We start from the raw sequence: 19,930 nt of genomic DNA, 5'->3' as shown, positions 1-19,930 counted from the left end.
AACTTTTTGCATTTTTACATTATACATATGGCCATTTTTAAATAAAATAAATATTTTTTTCCAAAAGGATTTTTTCACCTTTGAGTGTTTTCACATACTTTATTTGATATCTATAAATCCACAAAGATGATTGCTAATGGCAAATAATTTTGAGAGAGAATACATAAAATCTGAAAAAAACATGTGGCCAGGGAAATATTCTTAATTACAGTATGAAATATTGGTATGCTATTTAAAATTCCTTTAGATGATACAGGTATGCATAATCACTTTCACTGAGCAGTAGTTATATACCCTTTCAAACTTTATTTCTCCTTTGCAATTACAAATCACTGTCACAGAACCTTGCAAAAGGTTCAATGCAGTCTAATTCTATACTTATCAAATTTGATTGAACGTTTTGTTTTCTTTCACACTCACAAATAATATGTTGCATGTGGCTATTTATTTTAATAAAATGCACACAATGGAAGTAAATAAACACATACATACACACACCTAAGGGTGTGTATATGTATCCATTTTGAGATGTAAGGTCATTTTACATTTGCTTATGTATAGATATTTGTTAAATTCCAAATGCATGTAAACTATAGATAACCGGGTATGTACGTCATGACATGGTTGGCAGTTAAATGAGATAATTCAGTTAGCACAGAGAACTCACATATACATTACCATTACTAGAGAAAAAGAACTTTGCTTCAAGTTAATGGTAAGTACATGGAGGTAGCATATATAGACCCGACTTTCAATAAATGTACAGTTTCCTTGGGAATAAGATTTGCTTTGATACTTGAAAATATTCAATCTATGAACACAGAAGCAGATTCTGGCTTTTATCTGGGTATTGTTATGGCATATCCTTCTGTCTCCTTGGATCTAATAGATATTGTACGTCTTGTTTTAGCTCCATGTGGTGGACATCTGACAGCGTCCAGCGGAGTCATTTTGCCTCCTGGATGGCCAGGATATTATAAGGATTCTTTACATTGTGAATGGATCATTGAAGCAAAACCGGGCCACTCTATCAAAATAACTTTTGATAGGTAAGAAAAAAATTAGTCTTCATTTGGACCCAATGGTGTGTGTCTCTTCCATATTTTTAGTAAATGGATCTTAAACTTCAAAAAGATGGCAGTTCTTTTTGGTTCCCGCATAGGAGCACACTTTACCAGAAACAGGCACTTACTTGTAAGTTTTGTTCTTCTTCATTGCTATCCTCTAAGCTCACAGTGAGCCAATGCTCTGGAGGTTAGTAGGGGAACTGCCAGTCCTGGAGGACCATTCCCGAGGTCCGACCCTTGTATCTGACTCTGAGTTTGGGACCTGCGCTGGAATCAATTCTGCTTGATGTCTGATTGCACCTGGAAACCGCTTTGGGTCCCATGGTCCCTTAGGTGCCTTCTGTGGTAGAGGAAATCAGCTCTCCTGTTCTGGTGGTGGCTGCTGGTCACTCGAGGGCAGCTAGTGATGCTGAGCAGGCAGTGGGGTGCGGACAGCAGATCAATCACCAACTAATAGCCTATGAGTGACATTATCACTAGAATGTTGCTTGGCTTAGCTAGTTAATAATGCATTTCATGATCTAAAAAATAAGCATGCTGGGCTGCGTAGGTATTTGTTTATTAAAAAATAAACAGGCTATTGGAGTTCTATATAACAAGGGTTTTCCCATTTGTCTCAACACTGAGACCAAATTGATGATTAAAAACTAAAAAGATTTTGTCATGAGCCACATGAACCAAAGGCTAGGGAGGCATCTTTGTTGAAAGTTTCAAGGTTATTCTCTGCATAACATTGGGCTTTCTCTAACAATGACCTTCTTCTTGACTAGACTACATTCTGGATTTCAGTATCTGGAATATTATGGTGTCTCAAGATAGATGAACATCATTGTATTATTATCTTTTTGTTTTCAAATGATCAATGCTAACATCAATACAGGAAAGGTTTTTCAGCAGGAGTTGTGTTAACTTTCAGTAATTGTATTTATTTGAAATAATTATTTCTATTTTTTCACTTGCTTCTGACAAAATAATAATAATAATCCCCAATAGGACAATCTCTTAGAACAAGAAAAAAAGTTGTTTATAAATCCATCTATATTAGAAAGTGAATTACTGTGTATAATCAATCATTTGAAAAAATACTAACTCTGTAAATATTCAGTTGATTACGTTTGGTTTCTTACTAATTTCCCCACTTACTGGTATTGGCAGGTGGAGCTGAAGCACACCCTGACTCCCAGCAGCATATCAAATTTAAGTAATTTAGTAAAAGTAGTGATCCTATATTCTTGTCTGGCCAATCTATTAGCCCTCTATTTTCAGTTGCCTGAAAGAAGATATTTGCTTGATTTTTCCCAATCTCATTCATTCAATATTGTTTCAGTGTGATGTTTTGCTAAATTCCATTTGGAAATACCCAATATTTCTGATATTTTTAGTCATGTGTGATCTTTACTCTAGACATAGTACACAGCTCTTAAAAGATGAATTGCATAAGGAAATGTTCATTTCCACCATGACTGATGGACTGATACCTTAAAGGATGGGATTGTGTGCACAAATTCTGAGTTCTGTGCTGATGGTATTGCCAGGCGGTGTGTGTTAGGTTGCCCAACAGCAAAGAACATCCAGATGTTTCCGTTTCCAAGGTCATCCTGGAAATCTTCCAGCTGTTGAAATAGGCACTTTGTCAGTCCTCACTGTTACTAAAGAAATAAGATAGGACAACTTCAGCATGACTATATCAAAGGAGATTGCTTTCACACTTATCCAGACTTCTTGAATTTGAACTCAAACAACTGAGAAATCAGTTTTAAGAAAAAGATTTAGAATAGTGTCATAAGACAAAGTTGGCACTGTGCAATCCCAAATGTGGCAGCCTGTGGCCCTATTCTGGTCCAGATGTGTGATATACAAATGGTTCGAATTCCTCTTTATGGAAGAATGGGGCCCAGGGTACCACATTCACTAGTTGCAGGAATGGGTAATCATGTGCGTTTGCACTAATCAGTGTATACATGATCTAATGTATACAGGACACAGCACTTTGGTTTCAACATCGTTTTCTGTTGCTACACGCCATGAGACAAAGATTGCTTCCCCTCTCCCAAGTTTTCTCCCCATTCATCAGCAACATCCAGCAGAGAGCTAATGGCACAGGCTCCCGTGGGATCCTTTGGCTCAAAGTGACTGAGTGAGTCAGAGTCTTATGACGCTTAAGCTGCTCCCTGAGAGCAAAGTCAGGCACTCAGAAACCGGGTTAGCTCTTTGAGGATCAGATAGGCCCATTTAGAAAATTATCTCAGTGCCTGGAGTGGTACCTACATTGCATCAAAGGGAATCCAAGTGGCTGCAACTTTATATATAAAATCTCGGGCCAGATTCTCTGGAAGCATAAGAAAACTTAAGCAGTTTTTGGAAGCTGTTCTAACTTTCTCAAGTTATTAGAGTATCCTTTCATGTCTGAAATGGCAACATACCCACGGTTATTCTAATGTCTTAAAAGAGTTATTGCAATTTAAAAAGGCACAGGATTTTTTTTTTTCAGGAAAGGTGTTTAAACTCATCACACATTTTTAATGATCTTCTTTCTTTAAGAGACGATTTCACTCTAGTGCACCCATTTTAAGATGTCTATAATTATGTTAAATAGGGAATGGTAAAAACAGTTTAAAAATATATAATTGAGTTTTTTCTATTTGGGAATAATCTATCTATCTATCCATCTATCAATCTGTCATCTAAGAAAACTAATCTGGTTCATAGTATTTTTTTTAAGCTGAATAAAGGCCTCCTCTTGTGTCTGTAATATTGTAAGACAGAATATTAGATAAGAGAAAGGGATTTAAGCTGTGCCGTCTCATCAAGAAGAGAACATACTATCCTTATATTTGTACCCAAGTTTTAAACATATGTAATTTCAACTATTTTCTTCATGTTAACGTACATGGGTTTCTGATTAAGGAATGAGGATGTCAGGAGCATGTCTGTAAGCTGGCAGCTCTGCATGTCTTTTCTGATGGGATGTATATATTTGCAGATTTCAGACAGAGGTCAATTATGACACCTTGGAGGTCAGAGATGGGCCAGCCAGTTCGTCCCCACTGATCGGCGAGTACCACGGCACCCAGGCACCCCAGTTCCTCATCAGCACCGGGAACTTCATGTACCTGCTATTCACCACTGACAACAGCCGCTCCAGCATCGGCTTCCTCATCCACTATGAGAGTGAGTTGCACCTTCCCTTGACAGCCCGGCAGGGCAGCCTGCACGGGAGAGCTAAAGATCTGGGTTCTTATTTCCAGCCTGCAGATGACTGTGCTGGTTTACTGATCCTGCTTGACTCTAGCAAAACCATACTATGCAATTGCAAGAACTTTCTCTTATTCATAAGAGAGCATCTTGGAATTACCGCCTTTTCACTCTCAAAAATACGTATCCATCGCGTAGGACAAAGTAAAATAATAAAAACAATGAAATGGGTTCATCTTCAGCATAGAATAATGGAAGTAATAATATACTTCTGTTATCAGAAAATATACTTTCTGACCAAAAGTCTTATAGGATATATTACTAAAATTATATTAACCTGGGTAATGGAGAAAAGGATCCTTGCTAGAAAAACAGGGTTAGGTCAATTTGTGGTACCGAATCTGAGTATAGATAGACACGTTTCACTGGGTGAAAGTCAGGCAACAAGAGGAGAAGGAATTAAAACCTGCTAAACCTTACCAAATTCCAAACAATTGTTAACAATCTTTCAACAAGCATGAATAATACTTTAAAACAATTATTAAACATATTTTAAAACAATTGTCAAAATATTATAATGGAACGTATTTTGCAAGACAGTCCAAACTTCCAAATGGTAAGTATTCCTGCCCTTGTTTCCTGAAATCAAAGTTTTATCTTCTGAAATGATGAGATTAAGTAATTGTAGTATTTTATAATAATATTTATGCAAATATACTTCTGAAATCTAGCTGATGGGAATCCCCCCTAGGAATACATTTTTAACATTAGCCAATTAAAACAAAACAAAGCAAAGCAGCTGTTATTCTTTTCTCTGTTTGAAAACACTTCCCTCAAAGAGTAGCACGGAAAAAGGGAGAAAAAGTGGCAATTACTATTGGACCTGAAGGAATCAAACCTTTATTTTGCCAAAGTTTTATTGCTGTTCTTTTTCAGAACTTTATCTCAAAATAAGTACTATTGTAAAGATGTTTTTAAAATTTACATATTCCCACACGTATGATTTTACAAATGCATGCATAGAATCATATCTACTGTGATGGGTTTCAAATCTCCTTTTATTCCTTTTCTTGCCTTCCATTCCCCACATCACCTCCTATTACTCTTGTTACCCTCTCCCTGAGCCCCGCTCCAGCACATTTAAATTAACAACCTGTTATGTGCATTCCTGTGTTTTACATACTCATATAAGTATACACAAACGTGCATATGCATGTATATCTTTATGTCTACTTTTAGATAAAAATATTATATTCCGATATCAGGAAAATTGCTTATTAATGACTTAATGATGAATTTCAAATTTAATTCAGAGTTATTACTCTTCACATATATAGATATACAACATTTGCTCCAAAGTAACATATTTTGAAACTTAAAATAAAATTTAAGAACCAGGAAATTTTACATTTTGTTTCTTTAAAATGTCCATTCGAGTTGTCACTTCTCTTTGAAGTAACAATATGTGTAAACATTGCAGTGATCTGAATTTGTAAGATCCCTAATAAGCCTTGTATTTTCTCATCCTCACACCCTCCCCTCAACTTTTTCTACACCAGAATTTCTTGACTCTCAGATATATAGTGCATGAAACTTCAGAGAATAATTATTTTCAGGCATTGACAAATATTAGGACAGTTTTCCTTTCTTTTCATCTGTATTTGTGTAGCTGTAGATGACTTTGCTTTTTCTAGTTCCATTTGAGGGAATGTGTTCCAAAGGCTAAGTGAAGGCAGCAGAAACTAATTTCATTTGTTTATCCAAGTCATTTAATATAAATGTCTTCTTCTTATTTCTCTTTCTGGAAAATCAGGGAATGATAAAAAGTCTATTCACAAGTTTCTATTTAGCTTGTCATCCTCACTAATATTATAATAATAATAACGTTTTATTATTATAAAATATGGAATACACATTATATTATACTATAATGTAATAATTTAACATGTAAATAATCCTGACAACTATTTTTATAATCTTAAAAGAATGAGTACCCTATGTTTTGGTATTCTTTTCATTTATCCTGTGTTTAAAAGTAGAGTGCAGACTTCGTAAGGCATCCTTCCGTCACCTGGAGTACCCCTCAGAGAGTAAAGCTCTTTGCCATTTTTCTTTTTTTCTTTATATATATATATATTTATTAATTTTTTTTATTATTATACATTACGTTCTAGGGTACATGTGCACAACATGCAGGTTTGTTACATATGTATACATGTGCCATGTTGGTTTGCTGCACCCATTAACTCGTCATTTAGCATTAGGTATATCTCCTAATGCTATCCCTCCCCGCTCCCCACGCCCCACAACAGTCCCTGAAGTGTGATGTTCCCCTTCCTGTGTCCATGTGTTCTCATTGTTCAATTCCCACCTAAGAGTGAGAACATGCGGTGTTTGGTTTTTTGTCCTTGCCATAGTTTGCTGAGAATGATGATTTCCAGCTTCATCCATGTCCCTACAAAAGACATGAACTCATCATTTTTTACCGTTGCATAGTATTCCATGGTGTATATGTGCCATATTTTCTTAATCCAGTCTATCATTGTTGGGCATTTGGGTTGGTTCCAAGTCTTTGCTATTGTGAAAGTGGGTGAGGGAAATGAACAGAGACTTCTCAAATGAAGACATTTATGCAGCCAACAGACACACGAAAAAAATGCCATTTTTCTTTCTCTGCATCCCTAAAAAGAAGAAGAAAACTGTCACCAAGATGATGCCTGTTTAATACAGTGATAATTGTGTGAGAGTCGTAAAGTTCTGATCTGCTGGAGAGTCTAGCATTCCCTCTTCTTCTCACCTTTTTGGAAATCTCAGGAGGTAGCTGTATAGCCACAGAAGTGACCAGAGGCCTCACCTAGTGAGTGAAGACAGGAAATTGTTGGGTGTGGAACTTTCCAGCACTGTGACTTCAAAGGCTCACTGCTCTAAACACACATCTAGACTTGCATATAGTGAACTTCCAGAAGGCTCTCAAAGGTTTGTCATCTATTCCTCTGACTTCAGGGAGAAATAGGACCTCAGAGGGACGTGATACTGAACCTTGACTTGGGATCACTTCTTATTTATGTATCAGTCTCTATATGTTTGAAGAGACATATGGAAATGTACATAAGTGAATGAGGTTCAGGACATGGCTTTTTGTTTGCTTGTTGTGAGAAAATGAGTCAGGAAAGGCCTGGGATTTTATGAGTGCTTATCACCAGCGCTGCACCTAAGGGTTACCTGCAGGGCTTTAAAATAAAACCAATGCCTGAGCACCAGCTCAGATGTTCCGGTTGCTATTTCTGTGGGTGGTGTAGAGATATGAGTGCTTTCAGAGGCTCGTGACCCACTCAGAGGGTATCCCCATTTACCCGGTGCTGAAGGGGCAGGTTTCTTCAAACATCATAGTGCACTAACACATCCCTGGGAGCTTAGTAAATTGTACAGCCCCAAGCCCAGATTCCAAATATTGTGATTCAGGGAACTCATGATGAAAATCAGAATCCTGAGCTTTTAATCAAGTCCTCGAGGTGATTCTGAATAAGGTGAAAGCAGACGCAGATCCCAGGCTCCAGGGAGAGAGAAAACCCGCAGGCAAGCAGGAGGGAAGGGGCCAAGGCCAGCAGAGGTTACAGAGGGATAAAGGAACCAATGAGTCCAGTGAGAAAAGCAGAGACAGAGAAAAAGTGGCAAAGCCTGGAAGAGAAAAATGCTACCAACCCCTTCATCCAGGTAACCCCGTCTAGCACCCTTCGACAAAATAGATTCTGAAGCCAAGATGCAGGCACTAGAAAATGATTACACTCACTCATCCAACACATTCTTTGAAAGTGGGTTGCCTGTGACCCAAGAATTATTATTTTTTTTCAAGTGAAAATGTCATCCAATTTTTATTTATTTTATTTTTTTTATTATACTTTAAGTTTTAGGGTACATGTGACAACGTGCAGGTTAGTTACATATGTATACATGTGCCATGTTGGTGTGCTGCACCCATTAACTCATCATTTAACATGAGGTATATCTCCTAATGCTATCCCTACAACAGGCCCTGGTGTGTGATGTTCCCCTTCCTGTATCCATGTGTTCTCATTGTTCAATTCCCACCTATGAGTGAGAACATGAGGTGTTTGGTTTTTTGTCTTTGTGATAGTTTGCTGAGAATGATGGTTTCCAGCTTCATCCATGACCCAAGAATGATTTATATCAAACTCTTTATGCCTCTTAAAAACAGGAATATTGCTCATCTCTTCTGTGTTTCATCATACATGTTTCACATTATAAACACTCCTTGCTTTGTGAAATTATTAATGACACTTCTTCATGCCCATAGAGGCCCATGCCGATTATCTCTGCAGACAAAATGTGTTGCAGAAATCACAGCCACAGGTACTCGAGGCTGACTTATATTTGCAGCGGTGCTACAAGGCAATGTGAGCTACTGTAAACAGCATTCACTCCAGAAGGCCTTTCTGAATTGTGTGGCGGAAAGGTTGAAGTCAGTTTTTTGAGGCTTTTGTAAAAGCATACCTAGAATTGTAGTTCTGCTTCGTGCACTCAGTCTTAGGCATCATCTCATATGTTAGTGTCCAGCGACAGTCTAGCCATTCTTTACGAGGAATGTGGTACAGTGTCTGTATGTAATAGCGATTGCATTCTCGCTCCAGAATGATCATCTGCTTTGTATGTTGATCTTTAAATCACCACTTTAAAATTGTCATAATTTTGTAAGAAATTGGAAAATAAATGGAATTCTCAAGGGTATGAAGGTTTTCCATTTAATTTTAGAGCATTTTTTGAAAATGCTGTCAAAAGTATCTTGTTAATCATCTCTGAAGGCAGAAGAAAGATTCATCACTTGTAAATGTAGATACTCTACTGTGTGATTCATATATCATGTTATTCATGGAAGAAACATTGTGATAAAGAAGTACATTTAGTGGTTTGTATGTGCGCACACCACACCGATTGGTTTGCTGAGATTCGGTGACTTTTTATATGATCAGAAAAGGAAAGGAAAGTGGTCGGGATGTAATGGCACTGGATGCAATGCAAAGGTATATATAACATGCCCATGCATGCTAACACTCACAGGCACACGCATGGATGCATACATGAGAGAGAAGAGAAAAGCAGGCAAAGGCTCAGGTTTCAGTATCAGTAAATAATGTAACATGGCCAGTTTGCTTAATTTCTTGGCTCGCTGACTTTATCAACTGTGACTTTTCAACCTCTATTTTGAAACCTCTCAGAGGCTGTGAGAAGTGACATCTCTAAGCTTGGCATATGAAATGTGCTCAGGAAATGTTCATTCCTTCCTTGGACTAGAAGTTTTATAAAAACTGATGATTCAGACAGAACCCCGCTCATATCAAATGTACCTCCGTATGAGCTGCACACGGATTATTTGCAAAGTAATCAACTCCCTTTATTCATTAAGTAGCAAATGTATTCAGTCACTTATTTTGCAAAGACCAATTGAAAAAAAAAGTACTGTTTGTATCTATTTGTGTCAAAAATTCATTGTTGCTTTAAGGTTCAAGTAAGGAGTGGGAACAGACTCTGAATACAGACGTGGTTTCAACAAAGTCCGGTGGTCTGTATTTCTCTTTGTGCTGTCAGGCAGGAGACAGAAAGGGAAAGAAGGTAGGACTTTGCCCTACCTTTCCCACAAGGTAAATTGGCTACCTGTGTCCACAGACTGATCTTAGTTTATTATAAATATATAGTTCCATTGGAGATAAATCACCTGCTACAAAATTCCTTTTTTTTTTTTTTTTTTTTTTTTGAGACAGAGTCTTGCTCTGTCGCCCAGGCTGGAATGCAACGGCACAACCTTGGCTCACTGCAACCTCTGCCTCCTGAGTTCAAGCGTTTCTCCTGACTCAGCCTCCCAAGTAGCTGGGATTCCAGGTGCCCACCACCACACCTGGCTAATTTTTATATTTTTGGTAGAGACAGGTTTTCATCATGTTGGCCAGGCTGGTCTCAAACTCCTGACCTCAGGTGATCCACCCACCTTGGCCTCCCAAAGTGCTGGGATTACAGGCATGAGCCACCGTGCCCAGCCAAATTCCAGATGTTCTTTCTCACCATTTTCTTGTTTCAGGATTCTTTTACATGGCCAGTTTCAGTTGAACTGGAAATCAAATGTAGTATCATAATTCTACCACTCAACGGTCCTCCCGTCCTGTACTCTCCATTCAAACAATTTGTAATGAAAACGAGAACAATGTCTGCATATTTCAAAACTCAATAGTGGTGCCAATTATTATTTTAAAATGAATGAAAGTATTATGGCATAATATTGGAACTAAGCATCAATTGTGACCTTAAGAGTTTATTCAGTTGTAAATGTAAATAATTCAATATTTTAATTCAATGTTTTTATTTTTACCACAGTTTGTCTCTTTTCACTGTAAATTTTGTGTGGGAAAAGTTTTGTTTATGTTTTATAAATTTCATTATTAAAACCATTAATATATAATTCTCACTTATTCTAAGATAATCGTTCCTATTACTGTTTCGCTTCAATGGATACACTGTTGTTTAGTGACCACAGAAACCTTTTTGAAGAAATGAAATTATTTAGTTAACTGTTTTGTTTTCCCCAGAAACCTAGAGATCAGTGCATTTCTTCAGCAGAGCTTCTTCTTTTGAGGGAATTCTTGTCTTGATTTTGATCTTGATGCTAGGAGCTGGAGGTCATTATCCTTAGCAAACTAATGCAGCAACAGAAAACCAAACGCCGCATGTTCTTACTTATAAGTGGGAGCTAAATGATGAAAACACATGGACACCTAGAGGGAACAACACACACTGGGGCCTATCAGAGGGTTGAGGGTAGGAGGAGGGAGAGGATCAGGAAAAACAACTAGTGGGCACTCGGCTTAATACTTGCTTGAGGAAATAATCTGTACAACAAACTCCCGTGACAAAAGTTTACCGGTGTAACAAACCTGCACATGTACCCTTGAACTTAAAATAAACGTAAACAAACAACAACAACAACAAAATCATTCACCCAGCATTGGGTTTTAAAATAAAAGTAAACAACAACAACAAAAATCATTCACCCAGCATTGGGTACCATGTGTGCATTCGGAGCCAATAATGCATAAAATCTGTGGGAGTGTCATGGAAGAAGTCATAAACAATGCCTCTGAAAGTGAATGTGTGTGTGTGTGTATGCATGTGTGTGGTGTGTATGTAGAGAGAGGGAGGGAGGAGCAGGGGGTAGGTAATAGATTTCTAGCCAAATGATATCCACGTTGCCTCTGGCAGAATGAAAGCTCCTCCAGAGTTGGAAGGAGGCTTTCCTGTCATACTGCACAGCAGCCAGGACAGTTACATCCTGTTGTTTAGGGCAACAGACATGTGTCAGTGTTTAGAAAATTTGTTAGAATAACAGTTTAAGAAAAAATTATTGGGGCCAGTCCCAAGTTATAGCACTCAAATTTTGGAAAAATAAAATATATGCAATGATCAGAAACAATATCCCAAAGATCACTTTTAGAGACTAAACAGTCTTTAAATTAAAAATATTTTTAAGATTTTTAATTCACAGTTCAGATATTCATTCTAATGTTCTGATGTTTACTGAGAGGGTGACACAGCAATAACAAGGACTTTTTATTTCTTCGCATATGTAAACATTACAATGATATTCTTTTCCCTTATTCTCATTTTCCTTAGCTCTTAAAATATATGTTTTTCTAAAAAGAGAAATGAGAAATGTGAGAGGAGAAAAGAAACTCTCATAATGACATGATCATAATTACTTCATGCACATTAATTTTTCCCATCGTTAGCAAAGGCTAATAGGAGCTATCTTGAAAGTGGCTGACTTAAACTAAAATTTGAAAATAGCATGGATTTATGGAATGCAACCTTAGAAAAATAACACTAGCACAGTTTTTAATTGCATTATATGTGTATATGTTTGGGTGTATGTATGCATATATTTGAAAGTTAAACTGCCAAAATCTAACTGGAATATATAAATATAGAAGTACATATGTCTATATTTAATACATATATTAGAGACAGAGCGGTGAACATAGAAAACGGGAAAAGACTTAGACTTTATTTAGTGCAATTCATTGATTTTCCAAGAAGAAAAGTAAAATTCAGAGAAGTTAATTAATTATTCAAGGTTGTTGTATGTAGATAATATCTGGTAAACAGCATAACAATATAAATCTCTCTTTTAAAGACGAGGTCAAATGTTTGAAGATGCATTGGCTTTTATGTCCATGGATTATTGGGTTCACTTGTATAATGTTTCAGGTCTTATTATTTCTGAGACTATTTCGTAGTTGATGGCGTGGGTCTCCATTATTTTCAATCAACCGGAAAGATCCTCATCGACTGCATTCGTTCTGTGCATCCAGGTGTGACGCTTGAGTCAGATTCCTGCCTGGACCCGGGCATCCCTGTGAACGGCCATCGCCACGGCGGCGACTTTGGCATCAGGTCCACAGTGACGTTCAGCTGTGACCCGGGGTACACACTAAGTGACGACGAGCCCCTCGTCTGTGAGAGGAACCACCAGTGGAACCATGCCTTGCCCAGCTGTGACGGTAGGTACAGCTCAGTGAAGCAGTGCACCAGCAGGGTGTGCAGAGACAGCGCACACGTCTAACTAGCTCGGTGGTGTGTGTATTTCAGGGGGTGGTACCTTATGACTGGCGTGACTTCCCTCTGAGAAGTTGTATACCATCATCGTATCATTCCCGATCACTTGACGTTTACCTCCCACTATGTATGTACTAGATAGAACAAATGTCCTTCAACTTTATCCCCGAATGAACAAACTTAGGGAGCTTAGTTCTGCACGTGTGTTTTACATATGGTATTTATTGAAACTGGCACGTGGGGCGATATAGTCGCCACACACATCCTAGGATGTCAGACCTGATTTTCCCCTGACATACGTCCCAGTGTCTCACTTCCTCTCAGTCTACAGTCCGTGTCTTCGTTCCCGTGGACTGAATGTCTAGCAGAGCCTTCTCCTGGGAGTTCTCATTCTGAGCACAGAAGGTGTCAGGAGATCTTCAGCAGCTTTTTGTGGTAACAGCCACTCGTCTTGTCCTACACAAATCTTCTCTCGGGAATCTCAAGACAAATAACATTCCTGATTATTTTGTGTTATTGTATTGCTCAACGTTATACTATGCTGTGTGTAGTTATAATAACAGTTAGGTAAATATGTTGCTTGTAATCATTTGCAGAAAAAACTTGGGGTATTTTGCCCTTGACCATGAATATAACCCCAGTATAACATTGTTTCTATGGAAAATAACATTCCAAGAAACACTGTTTCTGCAGAAAAACGTTCCAAGAAACATTGTTTCTATGGAAAACAGTGTTCCAAAAAACATTGTTTCTATGGAAAAAGCCAAAATATATCATTTACATCTTCAATACTTTTCATAGACCAAGGTATTTCCTTTCAAACATGATGCATGCATTCATTAAACTCCTTGACTTCTTTAAAATGAGCACCCAAAATAACAGGGCTTATGGAATAATTCTGCTTAGCTGCAGATCACTCAGAATCTTTGACCTTTGTCACCAAGGCACGAACCCACACAGTAACCGGCACTGTGGCCGAGACCACAAAGTGCAGGTGGACAGCACAGAGCGGCTGGAGCCCTCTCAGGAAGTGTGGGAAGTGTGCGAGCCAGCTGGAACCAGTGGGAATGCTGTACTCTGGGCAGGAGTGGGTGGGAGTCGAGTTCAGCGTCTGTGGGGCCACACAAGCAGGCTCAGAAAGAGGTGCAGCCTGACAGGAGCCACTGGCCAAGCAACGCAGGGGTGAGCCCTCCAGGTAAAGCTGTTTTCTGCTAAGTTTCTAAATAGAGATGCGAAAGGGTTCTTTTTTTGTGCAGATGAGCTGAGGCATTTTTCTTTTCCTACTACTGGTTATAATTCTAATACATCAACTCCATTTGCCTAGGGAATATGGTGTAAGCACCAAGGTCATTTAGACATTGTATTGACATCATTTTGCCACTTACCAATCTTAAATGAGCTAAGAATTACTATTGCAGCAGGAAAGACAGTAAGAATTTAGACAGTTGCTAAAATGTACATTCTTAATTCCTCTTCTATTTCACGACAATCACAGATGGTCGCAGAAATTACCTAGTGCTTTTTTTTTTTTTTCCTCTCATATATGAATCTGCAACATGGACTATGGGTACCCAGCCCTGGTATTTTCCCACAGAGGAATTCTCTGGCCAACTTCTTCTTATCCAAGCAGATGAAAGAGGTGAAAACCTGTGAACAGTAGTTATGCCTAAGTTTTTCTGGAAAGACATGTCTCATTTTTTTACATTAAACTTTAAGTAAACTCTAAAATAAATATTTAAACATAAACTCTAAAATAATATATCGTTTTCAAAAATATACAGAGAACCATCATATAAGTGAATTTGCCTACAGAAAACACCATAATTAATAGTAAACTATTATAAAATTACCTTGAAAGTCAAGAACAGGATATATTCCTTAGTTTTAGAACTATTGTGTAACATTGCTTTGGAGATCCTAACAAATGCAAAAGTATATGAAAATGATATGAATTAGAAATATTATAAAGAGAAGATAGTTGACTTTTAGCCATAATCAGTTCAGTAGGTGGCTGCATTCAGGATAACATGTCAATAGATTTCCGCATAGGATATAACTTATTAGAAATACAATAAAAACATGTAGGGTAAAACAAAAACGCAAAAAAATTATCCAGGAATAATATATCTAGCAAGAAATGTAAAGCCCTATATACAGACATACATATATATTCATACATACACATGTATACATACATATGCATTCATAGATATGCATGTATATGTATATGACTTTACATTTCTATTTATATATTTAGATTTTTATATATTTATGTATTATATATTATATATATTTTTATTTATATATATAATATATTTTATATATAAATTTTATATATATTTATATATTTTATATATATTATATATTTATATATTATATATTTATATATAAATAGCATATGTATTATATATATGCTCTATATATGCATATATATTCTATATTATATATGCATATATTATGTAGTATATTAGCATATATAATATATACTAGCATATATAATATATTATATATGGAAATATTAAAATATTTACATATTTTAATTTACATATTTAATATTAAAATATGTATAAATGTTTCATACATATTTAATATGTATAAAATATATAAATATTAAAAAATAATATATATTTACATATATAATATATATTTACATACAAATAGCATATATAAATATATATACTATTTTATTTAATTATATATTTATATATAAATAGCATATATATTAATTTATATATAATTTACATAAATATTATATATTTTTATATAAATAGCATCTATATTAATTTATATATATATAGCAATATATAAATAGCAATTTGCAAGTATTTAAAAATTAATTTGGAAAAGAAATGCTCCAAATGGATAAGAAATATATTTTTGAGAATAATAAGGAAGGACTGTCTCATGTTGTATCAAAGCATATGAAAAACTAATGATAAACCGAACAATGTGGAACTGGTATGGAAATACACAAATATATTAGTGCAATGGCATAAGGATTCTAGTAACAGATCTTTGTCTGTACAGAAACTTAATTTATAATATAATTATTCCATTTTGTAGAAAAGGGATATCCTATTAACACATAGTGTTGCTCAAATTGGATACCTGATTTGATTTAAAAATGTTTAAAAATGTACACAAAATAAGTTACACATTGATTAAAGATATAAAGATTCAAAACTTAAAATTATTATGTGAAAATTTAGACTATCAGACAACCGTTTTTTAAAGATGTCTATATATTTATTTATTTGTACAAGTATAAGTGTGTAGCTCAATGCATTTCCCACAGTAAACATGTCCCTGTCAGCTCAAGACCATGTAGGTCACTAAACGAACTTTTCCAGGACTCCACACTTCCCTTTCACAGCCTCGCCCAGTCACTGCCTCCCAGGGTTGAACCTTAATTGTCTGGCACTAGTGGTTATGTAAATAAATGAAATTATCCAGGGAAGGTCCTGTTTGTCCAGCTTCTTTCCTCCAACCTTAAGTCTGTGGGGTCCATCCATATTATGGCAGTTAGCTGTGTTTCGCTGCTTCTCATCATGTAATATTATTGCCTAAACATATCAAAATTTTTTATTTCATTCTACTGTTTGCTGACATTTCAGTTGTTCTGAGCACATTTTTGTATATTTATTGGACATTGATGTATCATCTCTTATAAAGCATCTCTTTCTTTGCTTCCATTTCTATTGGGTCACGTGTTTATCTTACTGAATTATAGGTGTTGTGTAAATATTTAGATACAGTTCCTTTGATCTACACATTGTAAGTCTTTTATTCTGGAGTTGTTCTTCTCCTTCTCTTACTGGCATCATTTCGATGAATAGAAATTTTTAATTTTAAAATAGTCCCATGTTTCACTGTTTTCATTCGTGCATGAGGTTTTTCTAGTGTTGAAGACGGCTTCCCTCCATTCAGACTAATGAAGACATTCTGTTGTTCTCTCCTGAAAACTTTAAACATTTTAACAGCTTTATTGAGGTATGACTGAAATGCAGTAAACTGCATATGTTTAATGTGAACAATTTGATGTGATTTGTGATACATATGAACATCTATGAAACCATCACCATGATCAATAACTTGTTAATCACCCGTAAAAGTAAAAACTTATGTTTATCTTTTAAATTTATAACTTCAATCCATCTAAAAATTTGTGGTAAGGAATGATGTAGTGTCCAGATCCATTTCTTCTCCAATCTGGCTATCCAGATGCACTGGCATCATTGGTATTTGAGATCCTGTTTCTCCTCTCATTGTTCGGCTGACTTTGTCACAGCATTTAAGTGGCCATGCCTGTAAGCATCATGTTTTCTTTGTCATTTAGTTTTGGGTTTTTTTGAGAAATCTTAGTTTTTAAATCTTGGAAAACTAAAGAAATCCAGAAACAGTAAATGAAAAAACATTGATCAATTTTGCTATATGCAAACTAAAAGTTATTCTATTTAAAATGTAAAATAAAGGGTCAGACAACCAAAAATAGTTGCATTCTCCATGTAATATACACATGAAATAATTATACTCTGCATCTGGAAGAGAGAAGAAAGGCAACACTAATAAGCCAACAGATCTATGAGAAAATGAGCTATGCAGATACATTTTATATTTCTATATATATAGAGATATTTATATTTATATTTATTATTATATATTAGATAGAGATATTTATATATCTATTATAGATATATAGAAAGACATATAATGCTAATAATAAATATATATTTATATAAATTTATATATATAACTAAATATATATTATATATTATATATTATGTTATATATAATATAATAACATATATAACTAATAACTAACGTTATTGGAATGCTAATAATAAATATACATATATAAATTTATATATGTATATTTATTATTAGCATTCCAATAACGTTAGTTATTAGTTATTACAATAACCCTAACCCAATAAACTTTAAGAAATATTCCAGTGCTGACTAGGAATCAGAAGAATGCAAATAAATAATAACTTCTTCCCTTTCCTGCTGGAGCACAGTGACAGGATCTCGGCTCACTGCAACCTCCGCCTCCCAGGTTCAAGCGATTACCCTGCCTCAGCCTCCCGAGTAGCTGGGTTTACAGGCTCCCACCACCATGCCCAGCTAATTTTTGTATTTTTTAGTAGAGAAAGGGTTTTGCCATGTTAGCCAGGCTGGTCTTGAACTCCTGACCTCAGGTGATCTGCCTGCCTCGGCCTCCCAAAGTGCTGGGATTACAGATGTGAGCCACCGTGCCCAGCCTGATACATTCTTTTTAAAGGAAAAAATAAGAGGTAATAGAACAATGCATGTTGTGTATATGCATATACTGTATAGATATATGTAATTGCAGGTACAGACAGAATTGCATAGAAATGGACTGAAAATAGACATTCTAAAATTGTAACTCTCATGCTCTCCTCCTCAGAGATAACTAGGCTGTAGCATGGGAGCAGTGAGACTTTTCATTTTTCACTCTACATTTTTTGGTATTATTTGAATTTATGTTACTGAGTTTTAGTTTTGTAATTGGAACTGTGGTAATGAAAAATAAATAAACTACATGTGTCTGTATAATTTTTAGTGTCAGAAGGATGATAACTACTGGCTAATTATAATTTTGTAAAACTCAAGGATGTCATATAGACGATGCAAATATTTGTCATATTTTTGGGTTCTATATTAAAAATATTTGCAATAAGAATGATAACCCTTAAAATATTCAAGTTTTCTTCATGTGTAACTGAACTTGAATCTGTCTGATATTTTATTAAATTACCCTAAATTTGCAATAGAATAAGTTAATCATATCAATAATTTTACATGAATGTTTATGTGCCATGCAAACACATATGGCTTTCTTGGATGATACTGTGCATTTTTAATAATTTATTTTTGTTAATTTGGACTATAGACAAAAATAGAATTTTAAAATGGGGTGTGTGTAAGCTGCTCTCTTTTTTTTTTTTTCATGTGGGGTACATCTGTTGAACAAGTACCCACATGGGGCTTGTCAAGTAGTTTTACTTGCAGACATTTTAGTCATACCTGTAAAGATTGAAAAGTTGTAGTACTCTGAATGTAAGGTGATGGATGAACGCACCCTGTTCATCATAGCACAGTCACTGAATTACCTATGCTCTTGATCTGGTAATGAAAACTGACATACCCAAGCAAGAGACTTTGCCTGACTCATTTGAGATACATAATTTTGATTGTAAGTGAGGTTTTTCTCAAAACAACCTTCTCACATACCTGTGCATTCAAGTACCATCCCTAAATTCTTCTTTGAGCATTGGTAACTTACTTTTTAAAATATTTTACTATCTAACCAAAACTTTTTTTTTTCATTATACTTTGAGTTCAGGGACACATGTGCAGATCATGCAGGTTTGTTACATAGGTATACACACGCCATGGTGGTTTGCTGCACCCAACAACCCATCATCTACATTAGGTATTTCTTCTAATGCTATGCCTCCCCTAGCCCTGCATTCTCCGAACAGGACCTAGTGTGTGATGTTTCCCGGCCTGTGTCCATGTGTTCTCATTGTTCACCTCCCGCTTATGAGTGAGAACATGTGGTGTTTGGTTTTGTATTCCTATGTTAGTCTACTGACAATGATGGTTTCCATATTCATCCATGTCCCTGCAAAGGACATGAACTCATCCTTTTTTATGGCTGCATAGTATTCCATGGTGTATATGTGCCACATTTTCTTTATCCAGTCTATCATTGATGGACATTTGGGTTTGTTCCAAGTCCTTGCTATTGTGAACAGGGTGTGTGTATATGTCTTTATAGTAGAATGATTTATAATCCTTTCGGTATATACCCAGTAATGGGATTTCTGAGTCAAATGGTATTTCTGGTTCTAGATCCTTGAGGAATCACCACACTGTCTTCCACAATGGTTGAACTAATTTACACTCCCACCAACAGTGTAAAAGTGTTCCTATTTCTCCACAGCCTCTCCAGCATCTGTTGTTTCCTGACTTTTTAGTGATCCCCTTTCTAACTGGTGTGAGATTGTGTCTCACTGTGGTTT

At 36.0% G+C, this 19,930-nt stretch overlaps 1 protein-coding gene across 2 annotated transcripts in view; it reads left to right on the top strand.

The window, feature by feature from the left end:
• The window catches only part of CSMD1 (CUB and Sushi multiple domains 1), a 2,071,408-nt gene that overhangs the window by 1,606,065 nt on the left and 445,413 nt on the right, over positions 1 to 19,930 (top strand). For both annotated transcript variants that reach the window (XM_055349528.2, XM_055349527.2), the window contains exons 16-18: positions 911 to 1,049; positions 4,051 to 4,238; positions 12,638 to 12,826. In XM_055349528.2, coding sequence (XP_055205503.2) covers positions 911 to 1,049; positions 4,051 to 4,238; positions 12,638 to 12,826 — 516 coding nt within the window. The remainder of the gene's footprint in view (positions 1 to 910; positions 1,050 to 4,050; positions 4,239 to 12,637; positions 12,827 to 19,930) is intronic.

Source organism: Gorilla gorilla, chromosome 7 (assembly GCF_029281585.2).
Source record: "Gorilla gorilla gorilla isolate KB3781 chromosome 7, NHGRI_mGorGor1-v2.1_pri, whole genome shotgun sequence".
NCBI lineage: Eukaryota > Metazoa > Chordata > Mammalia > Primates > Hominidae > Gorilla > Gorilla gorilla.
The sequence above is the reverse complement of the archived record's forward strand: the minus strand, read 5'-3'. Positions and strand labels throughout refer to the sequence as shown.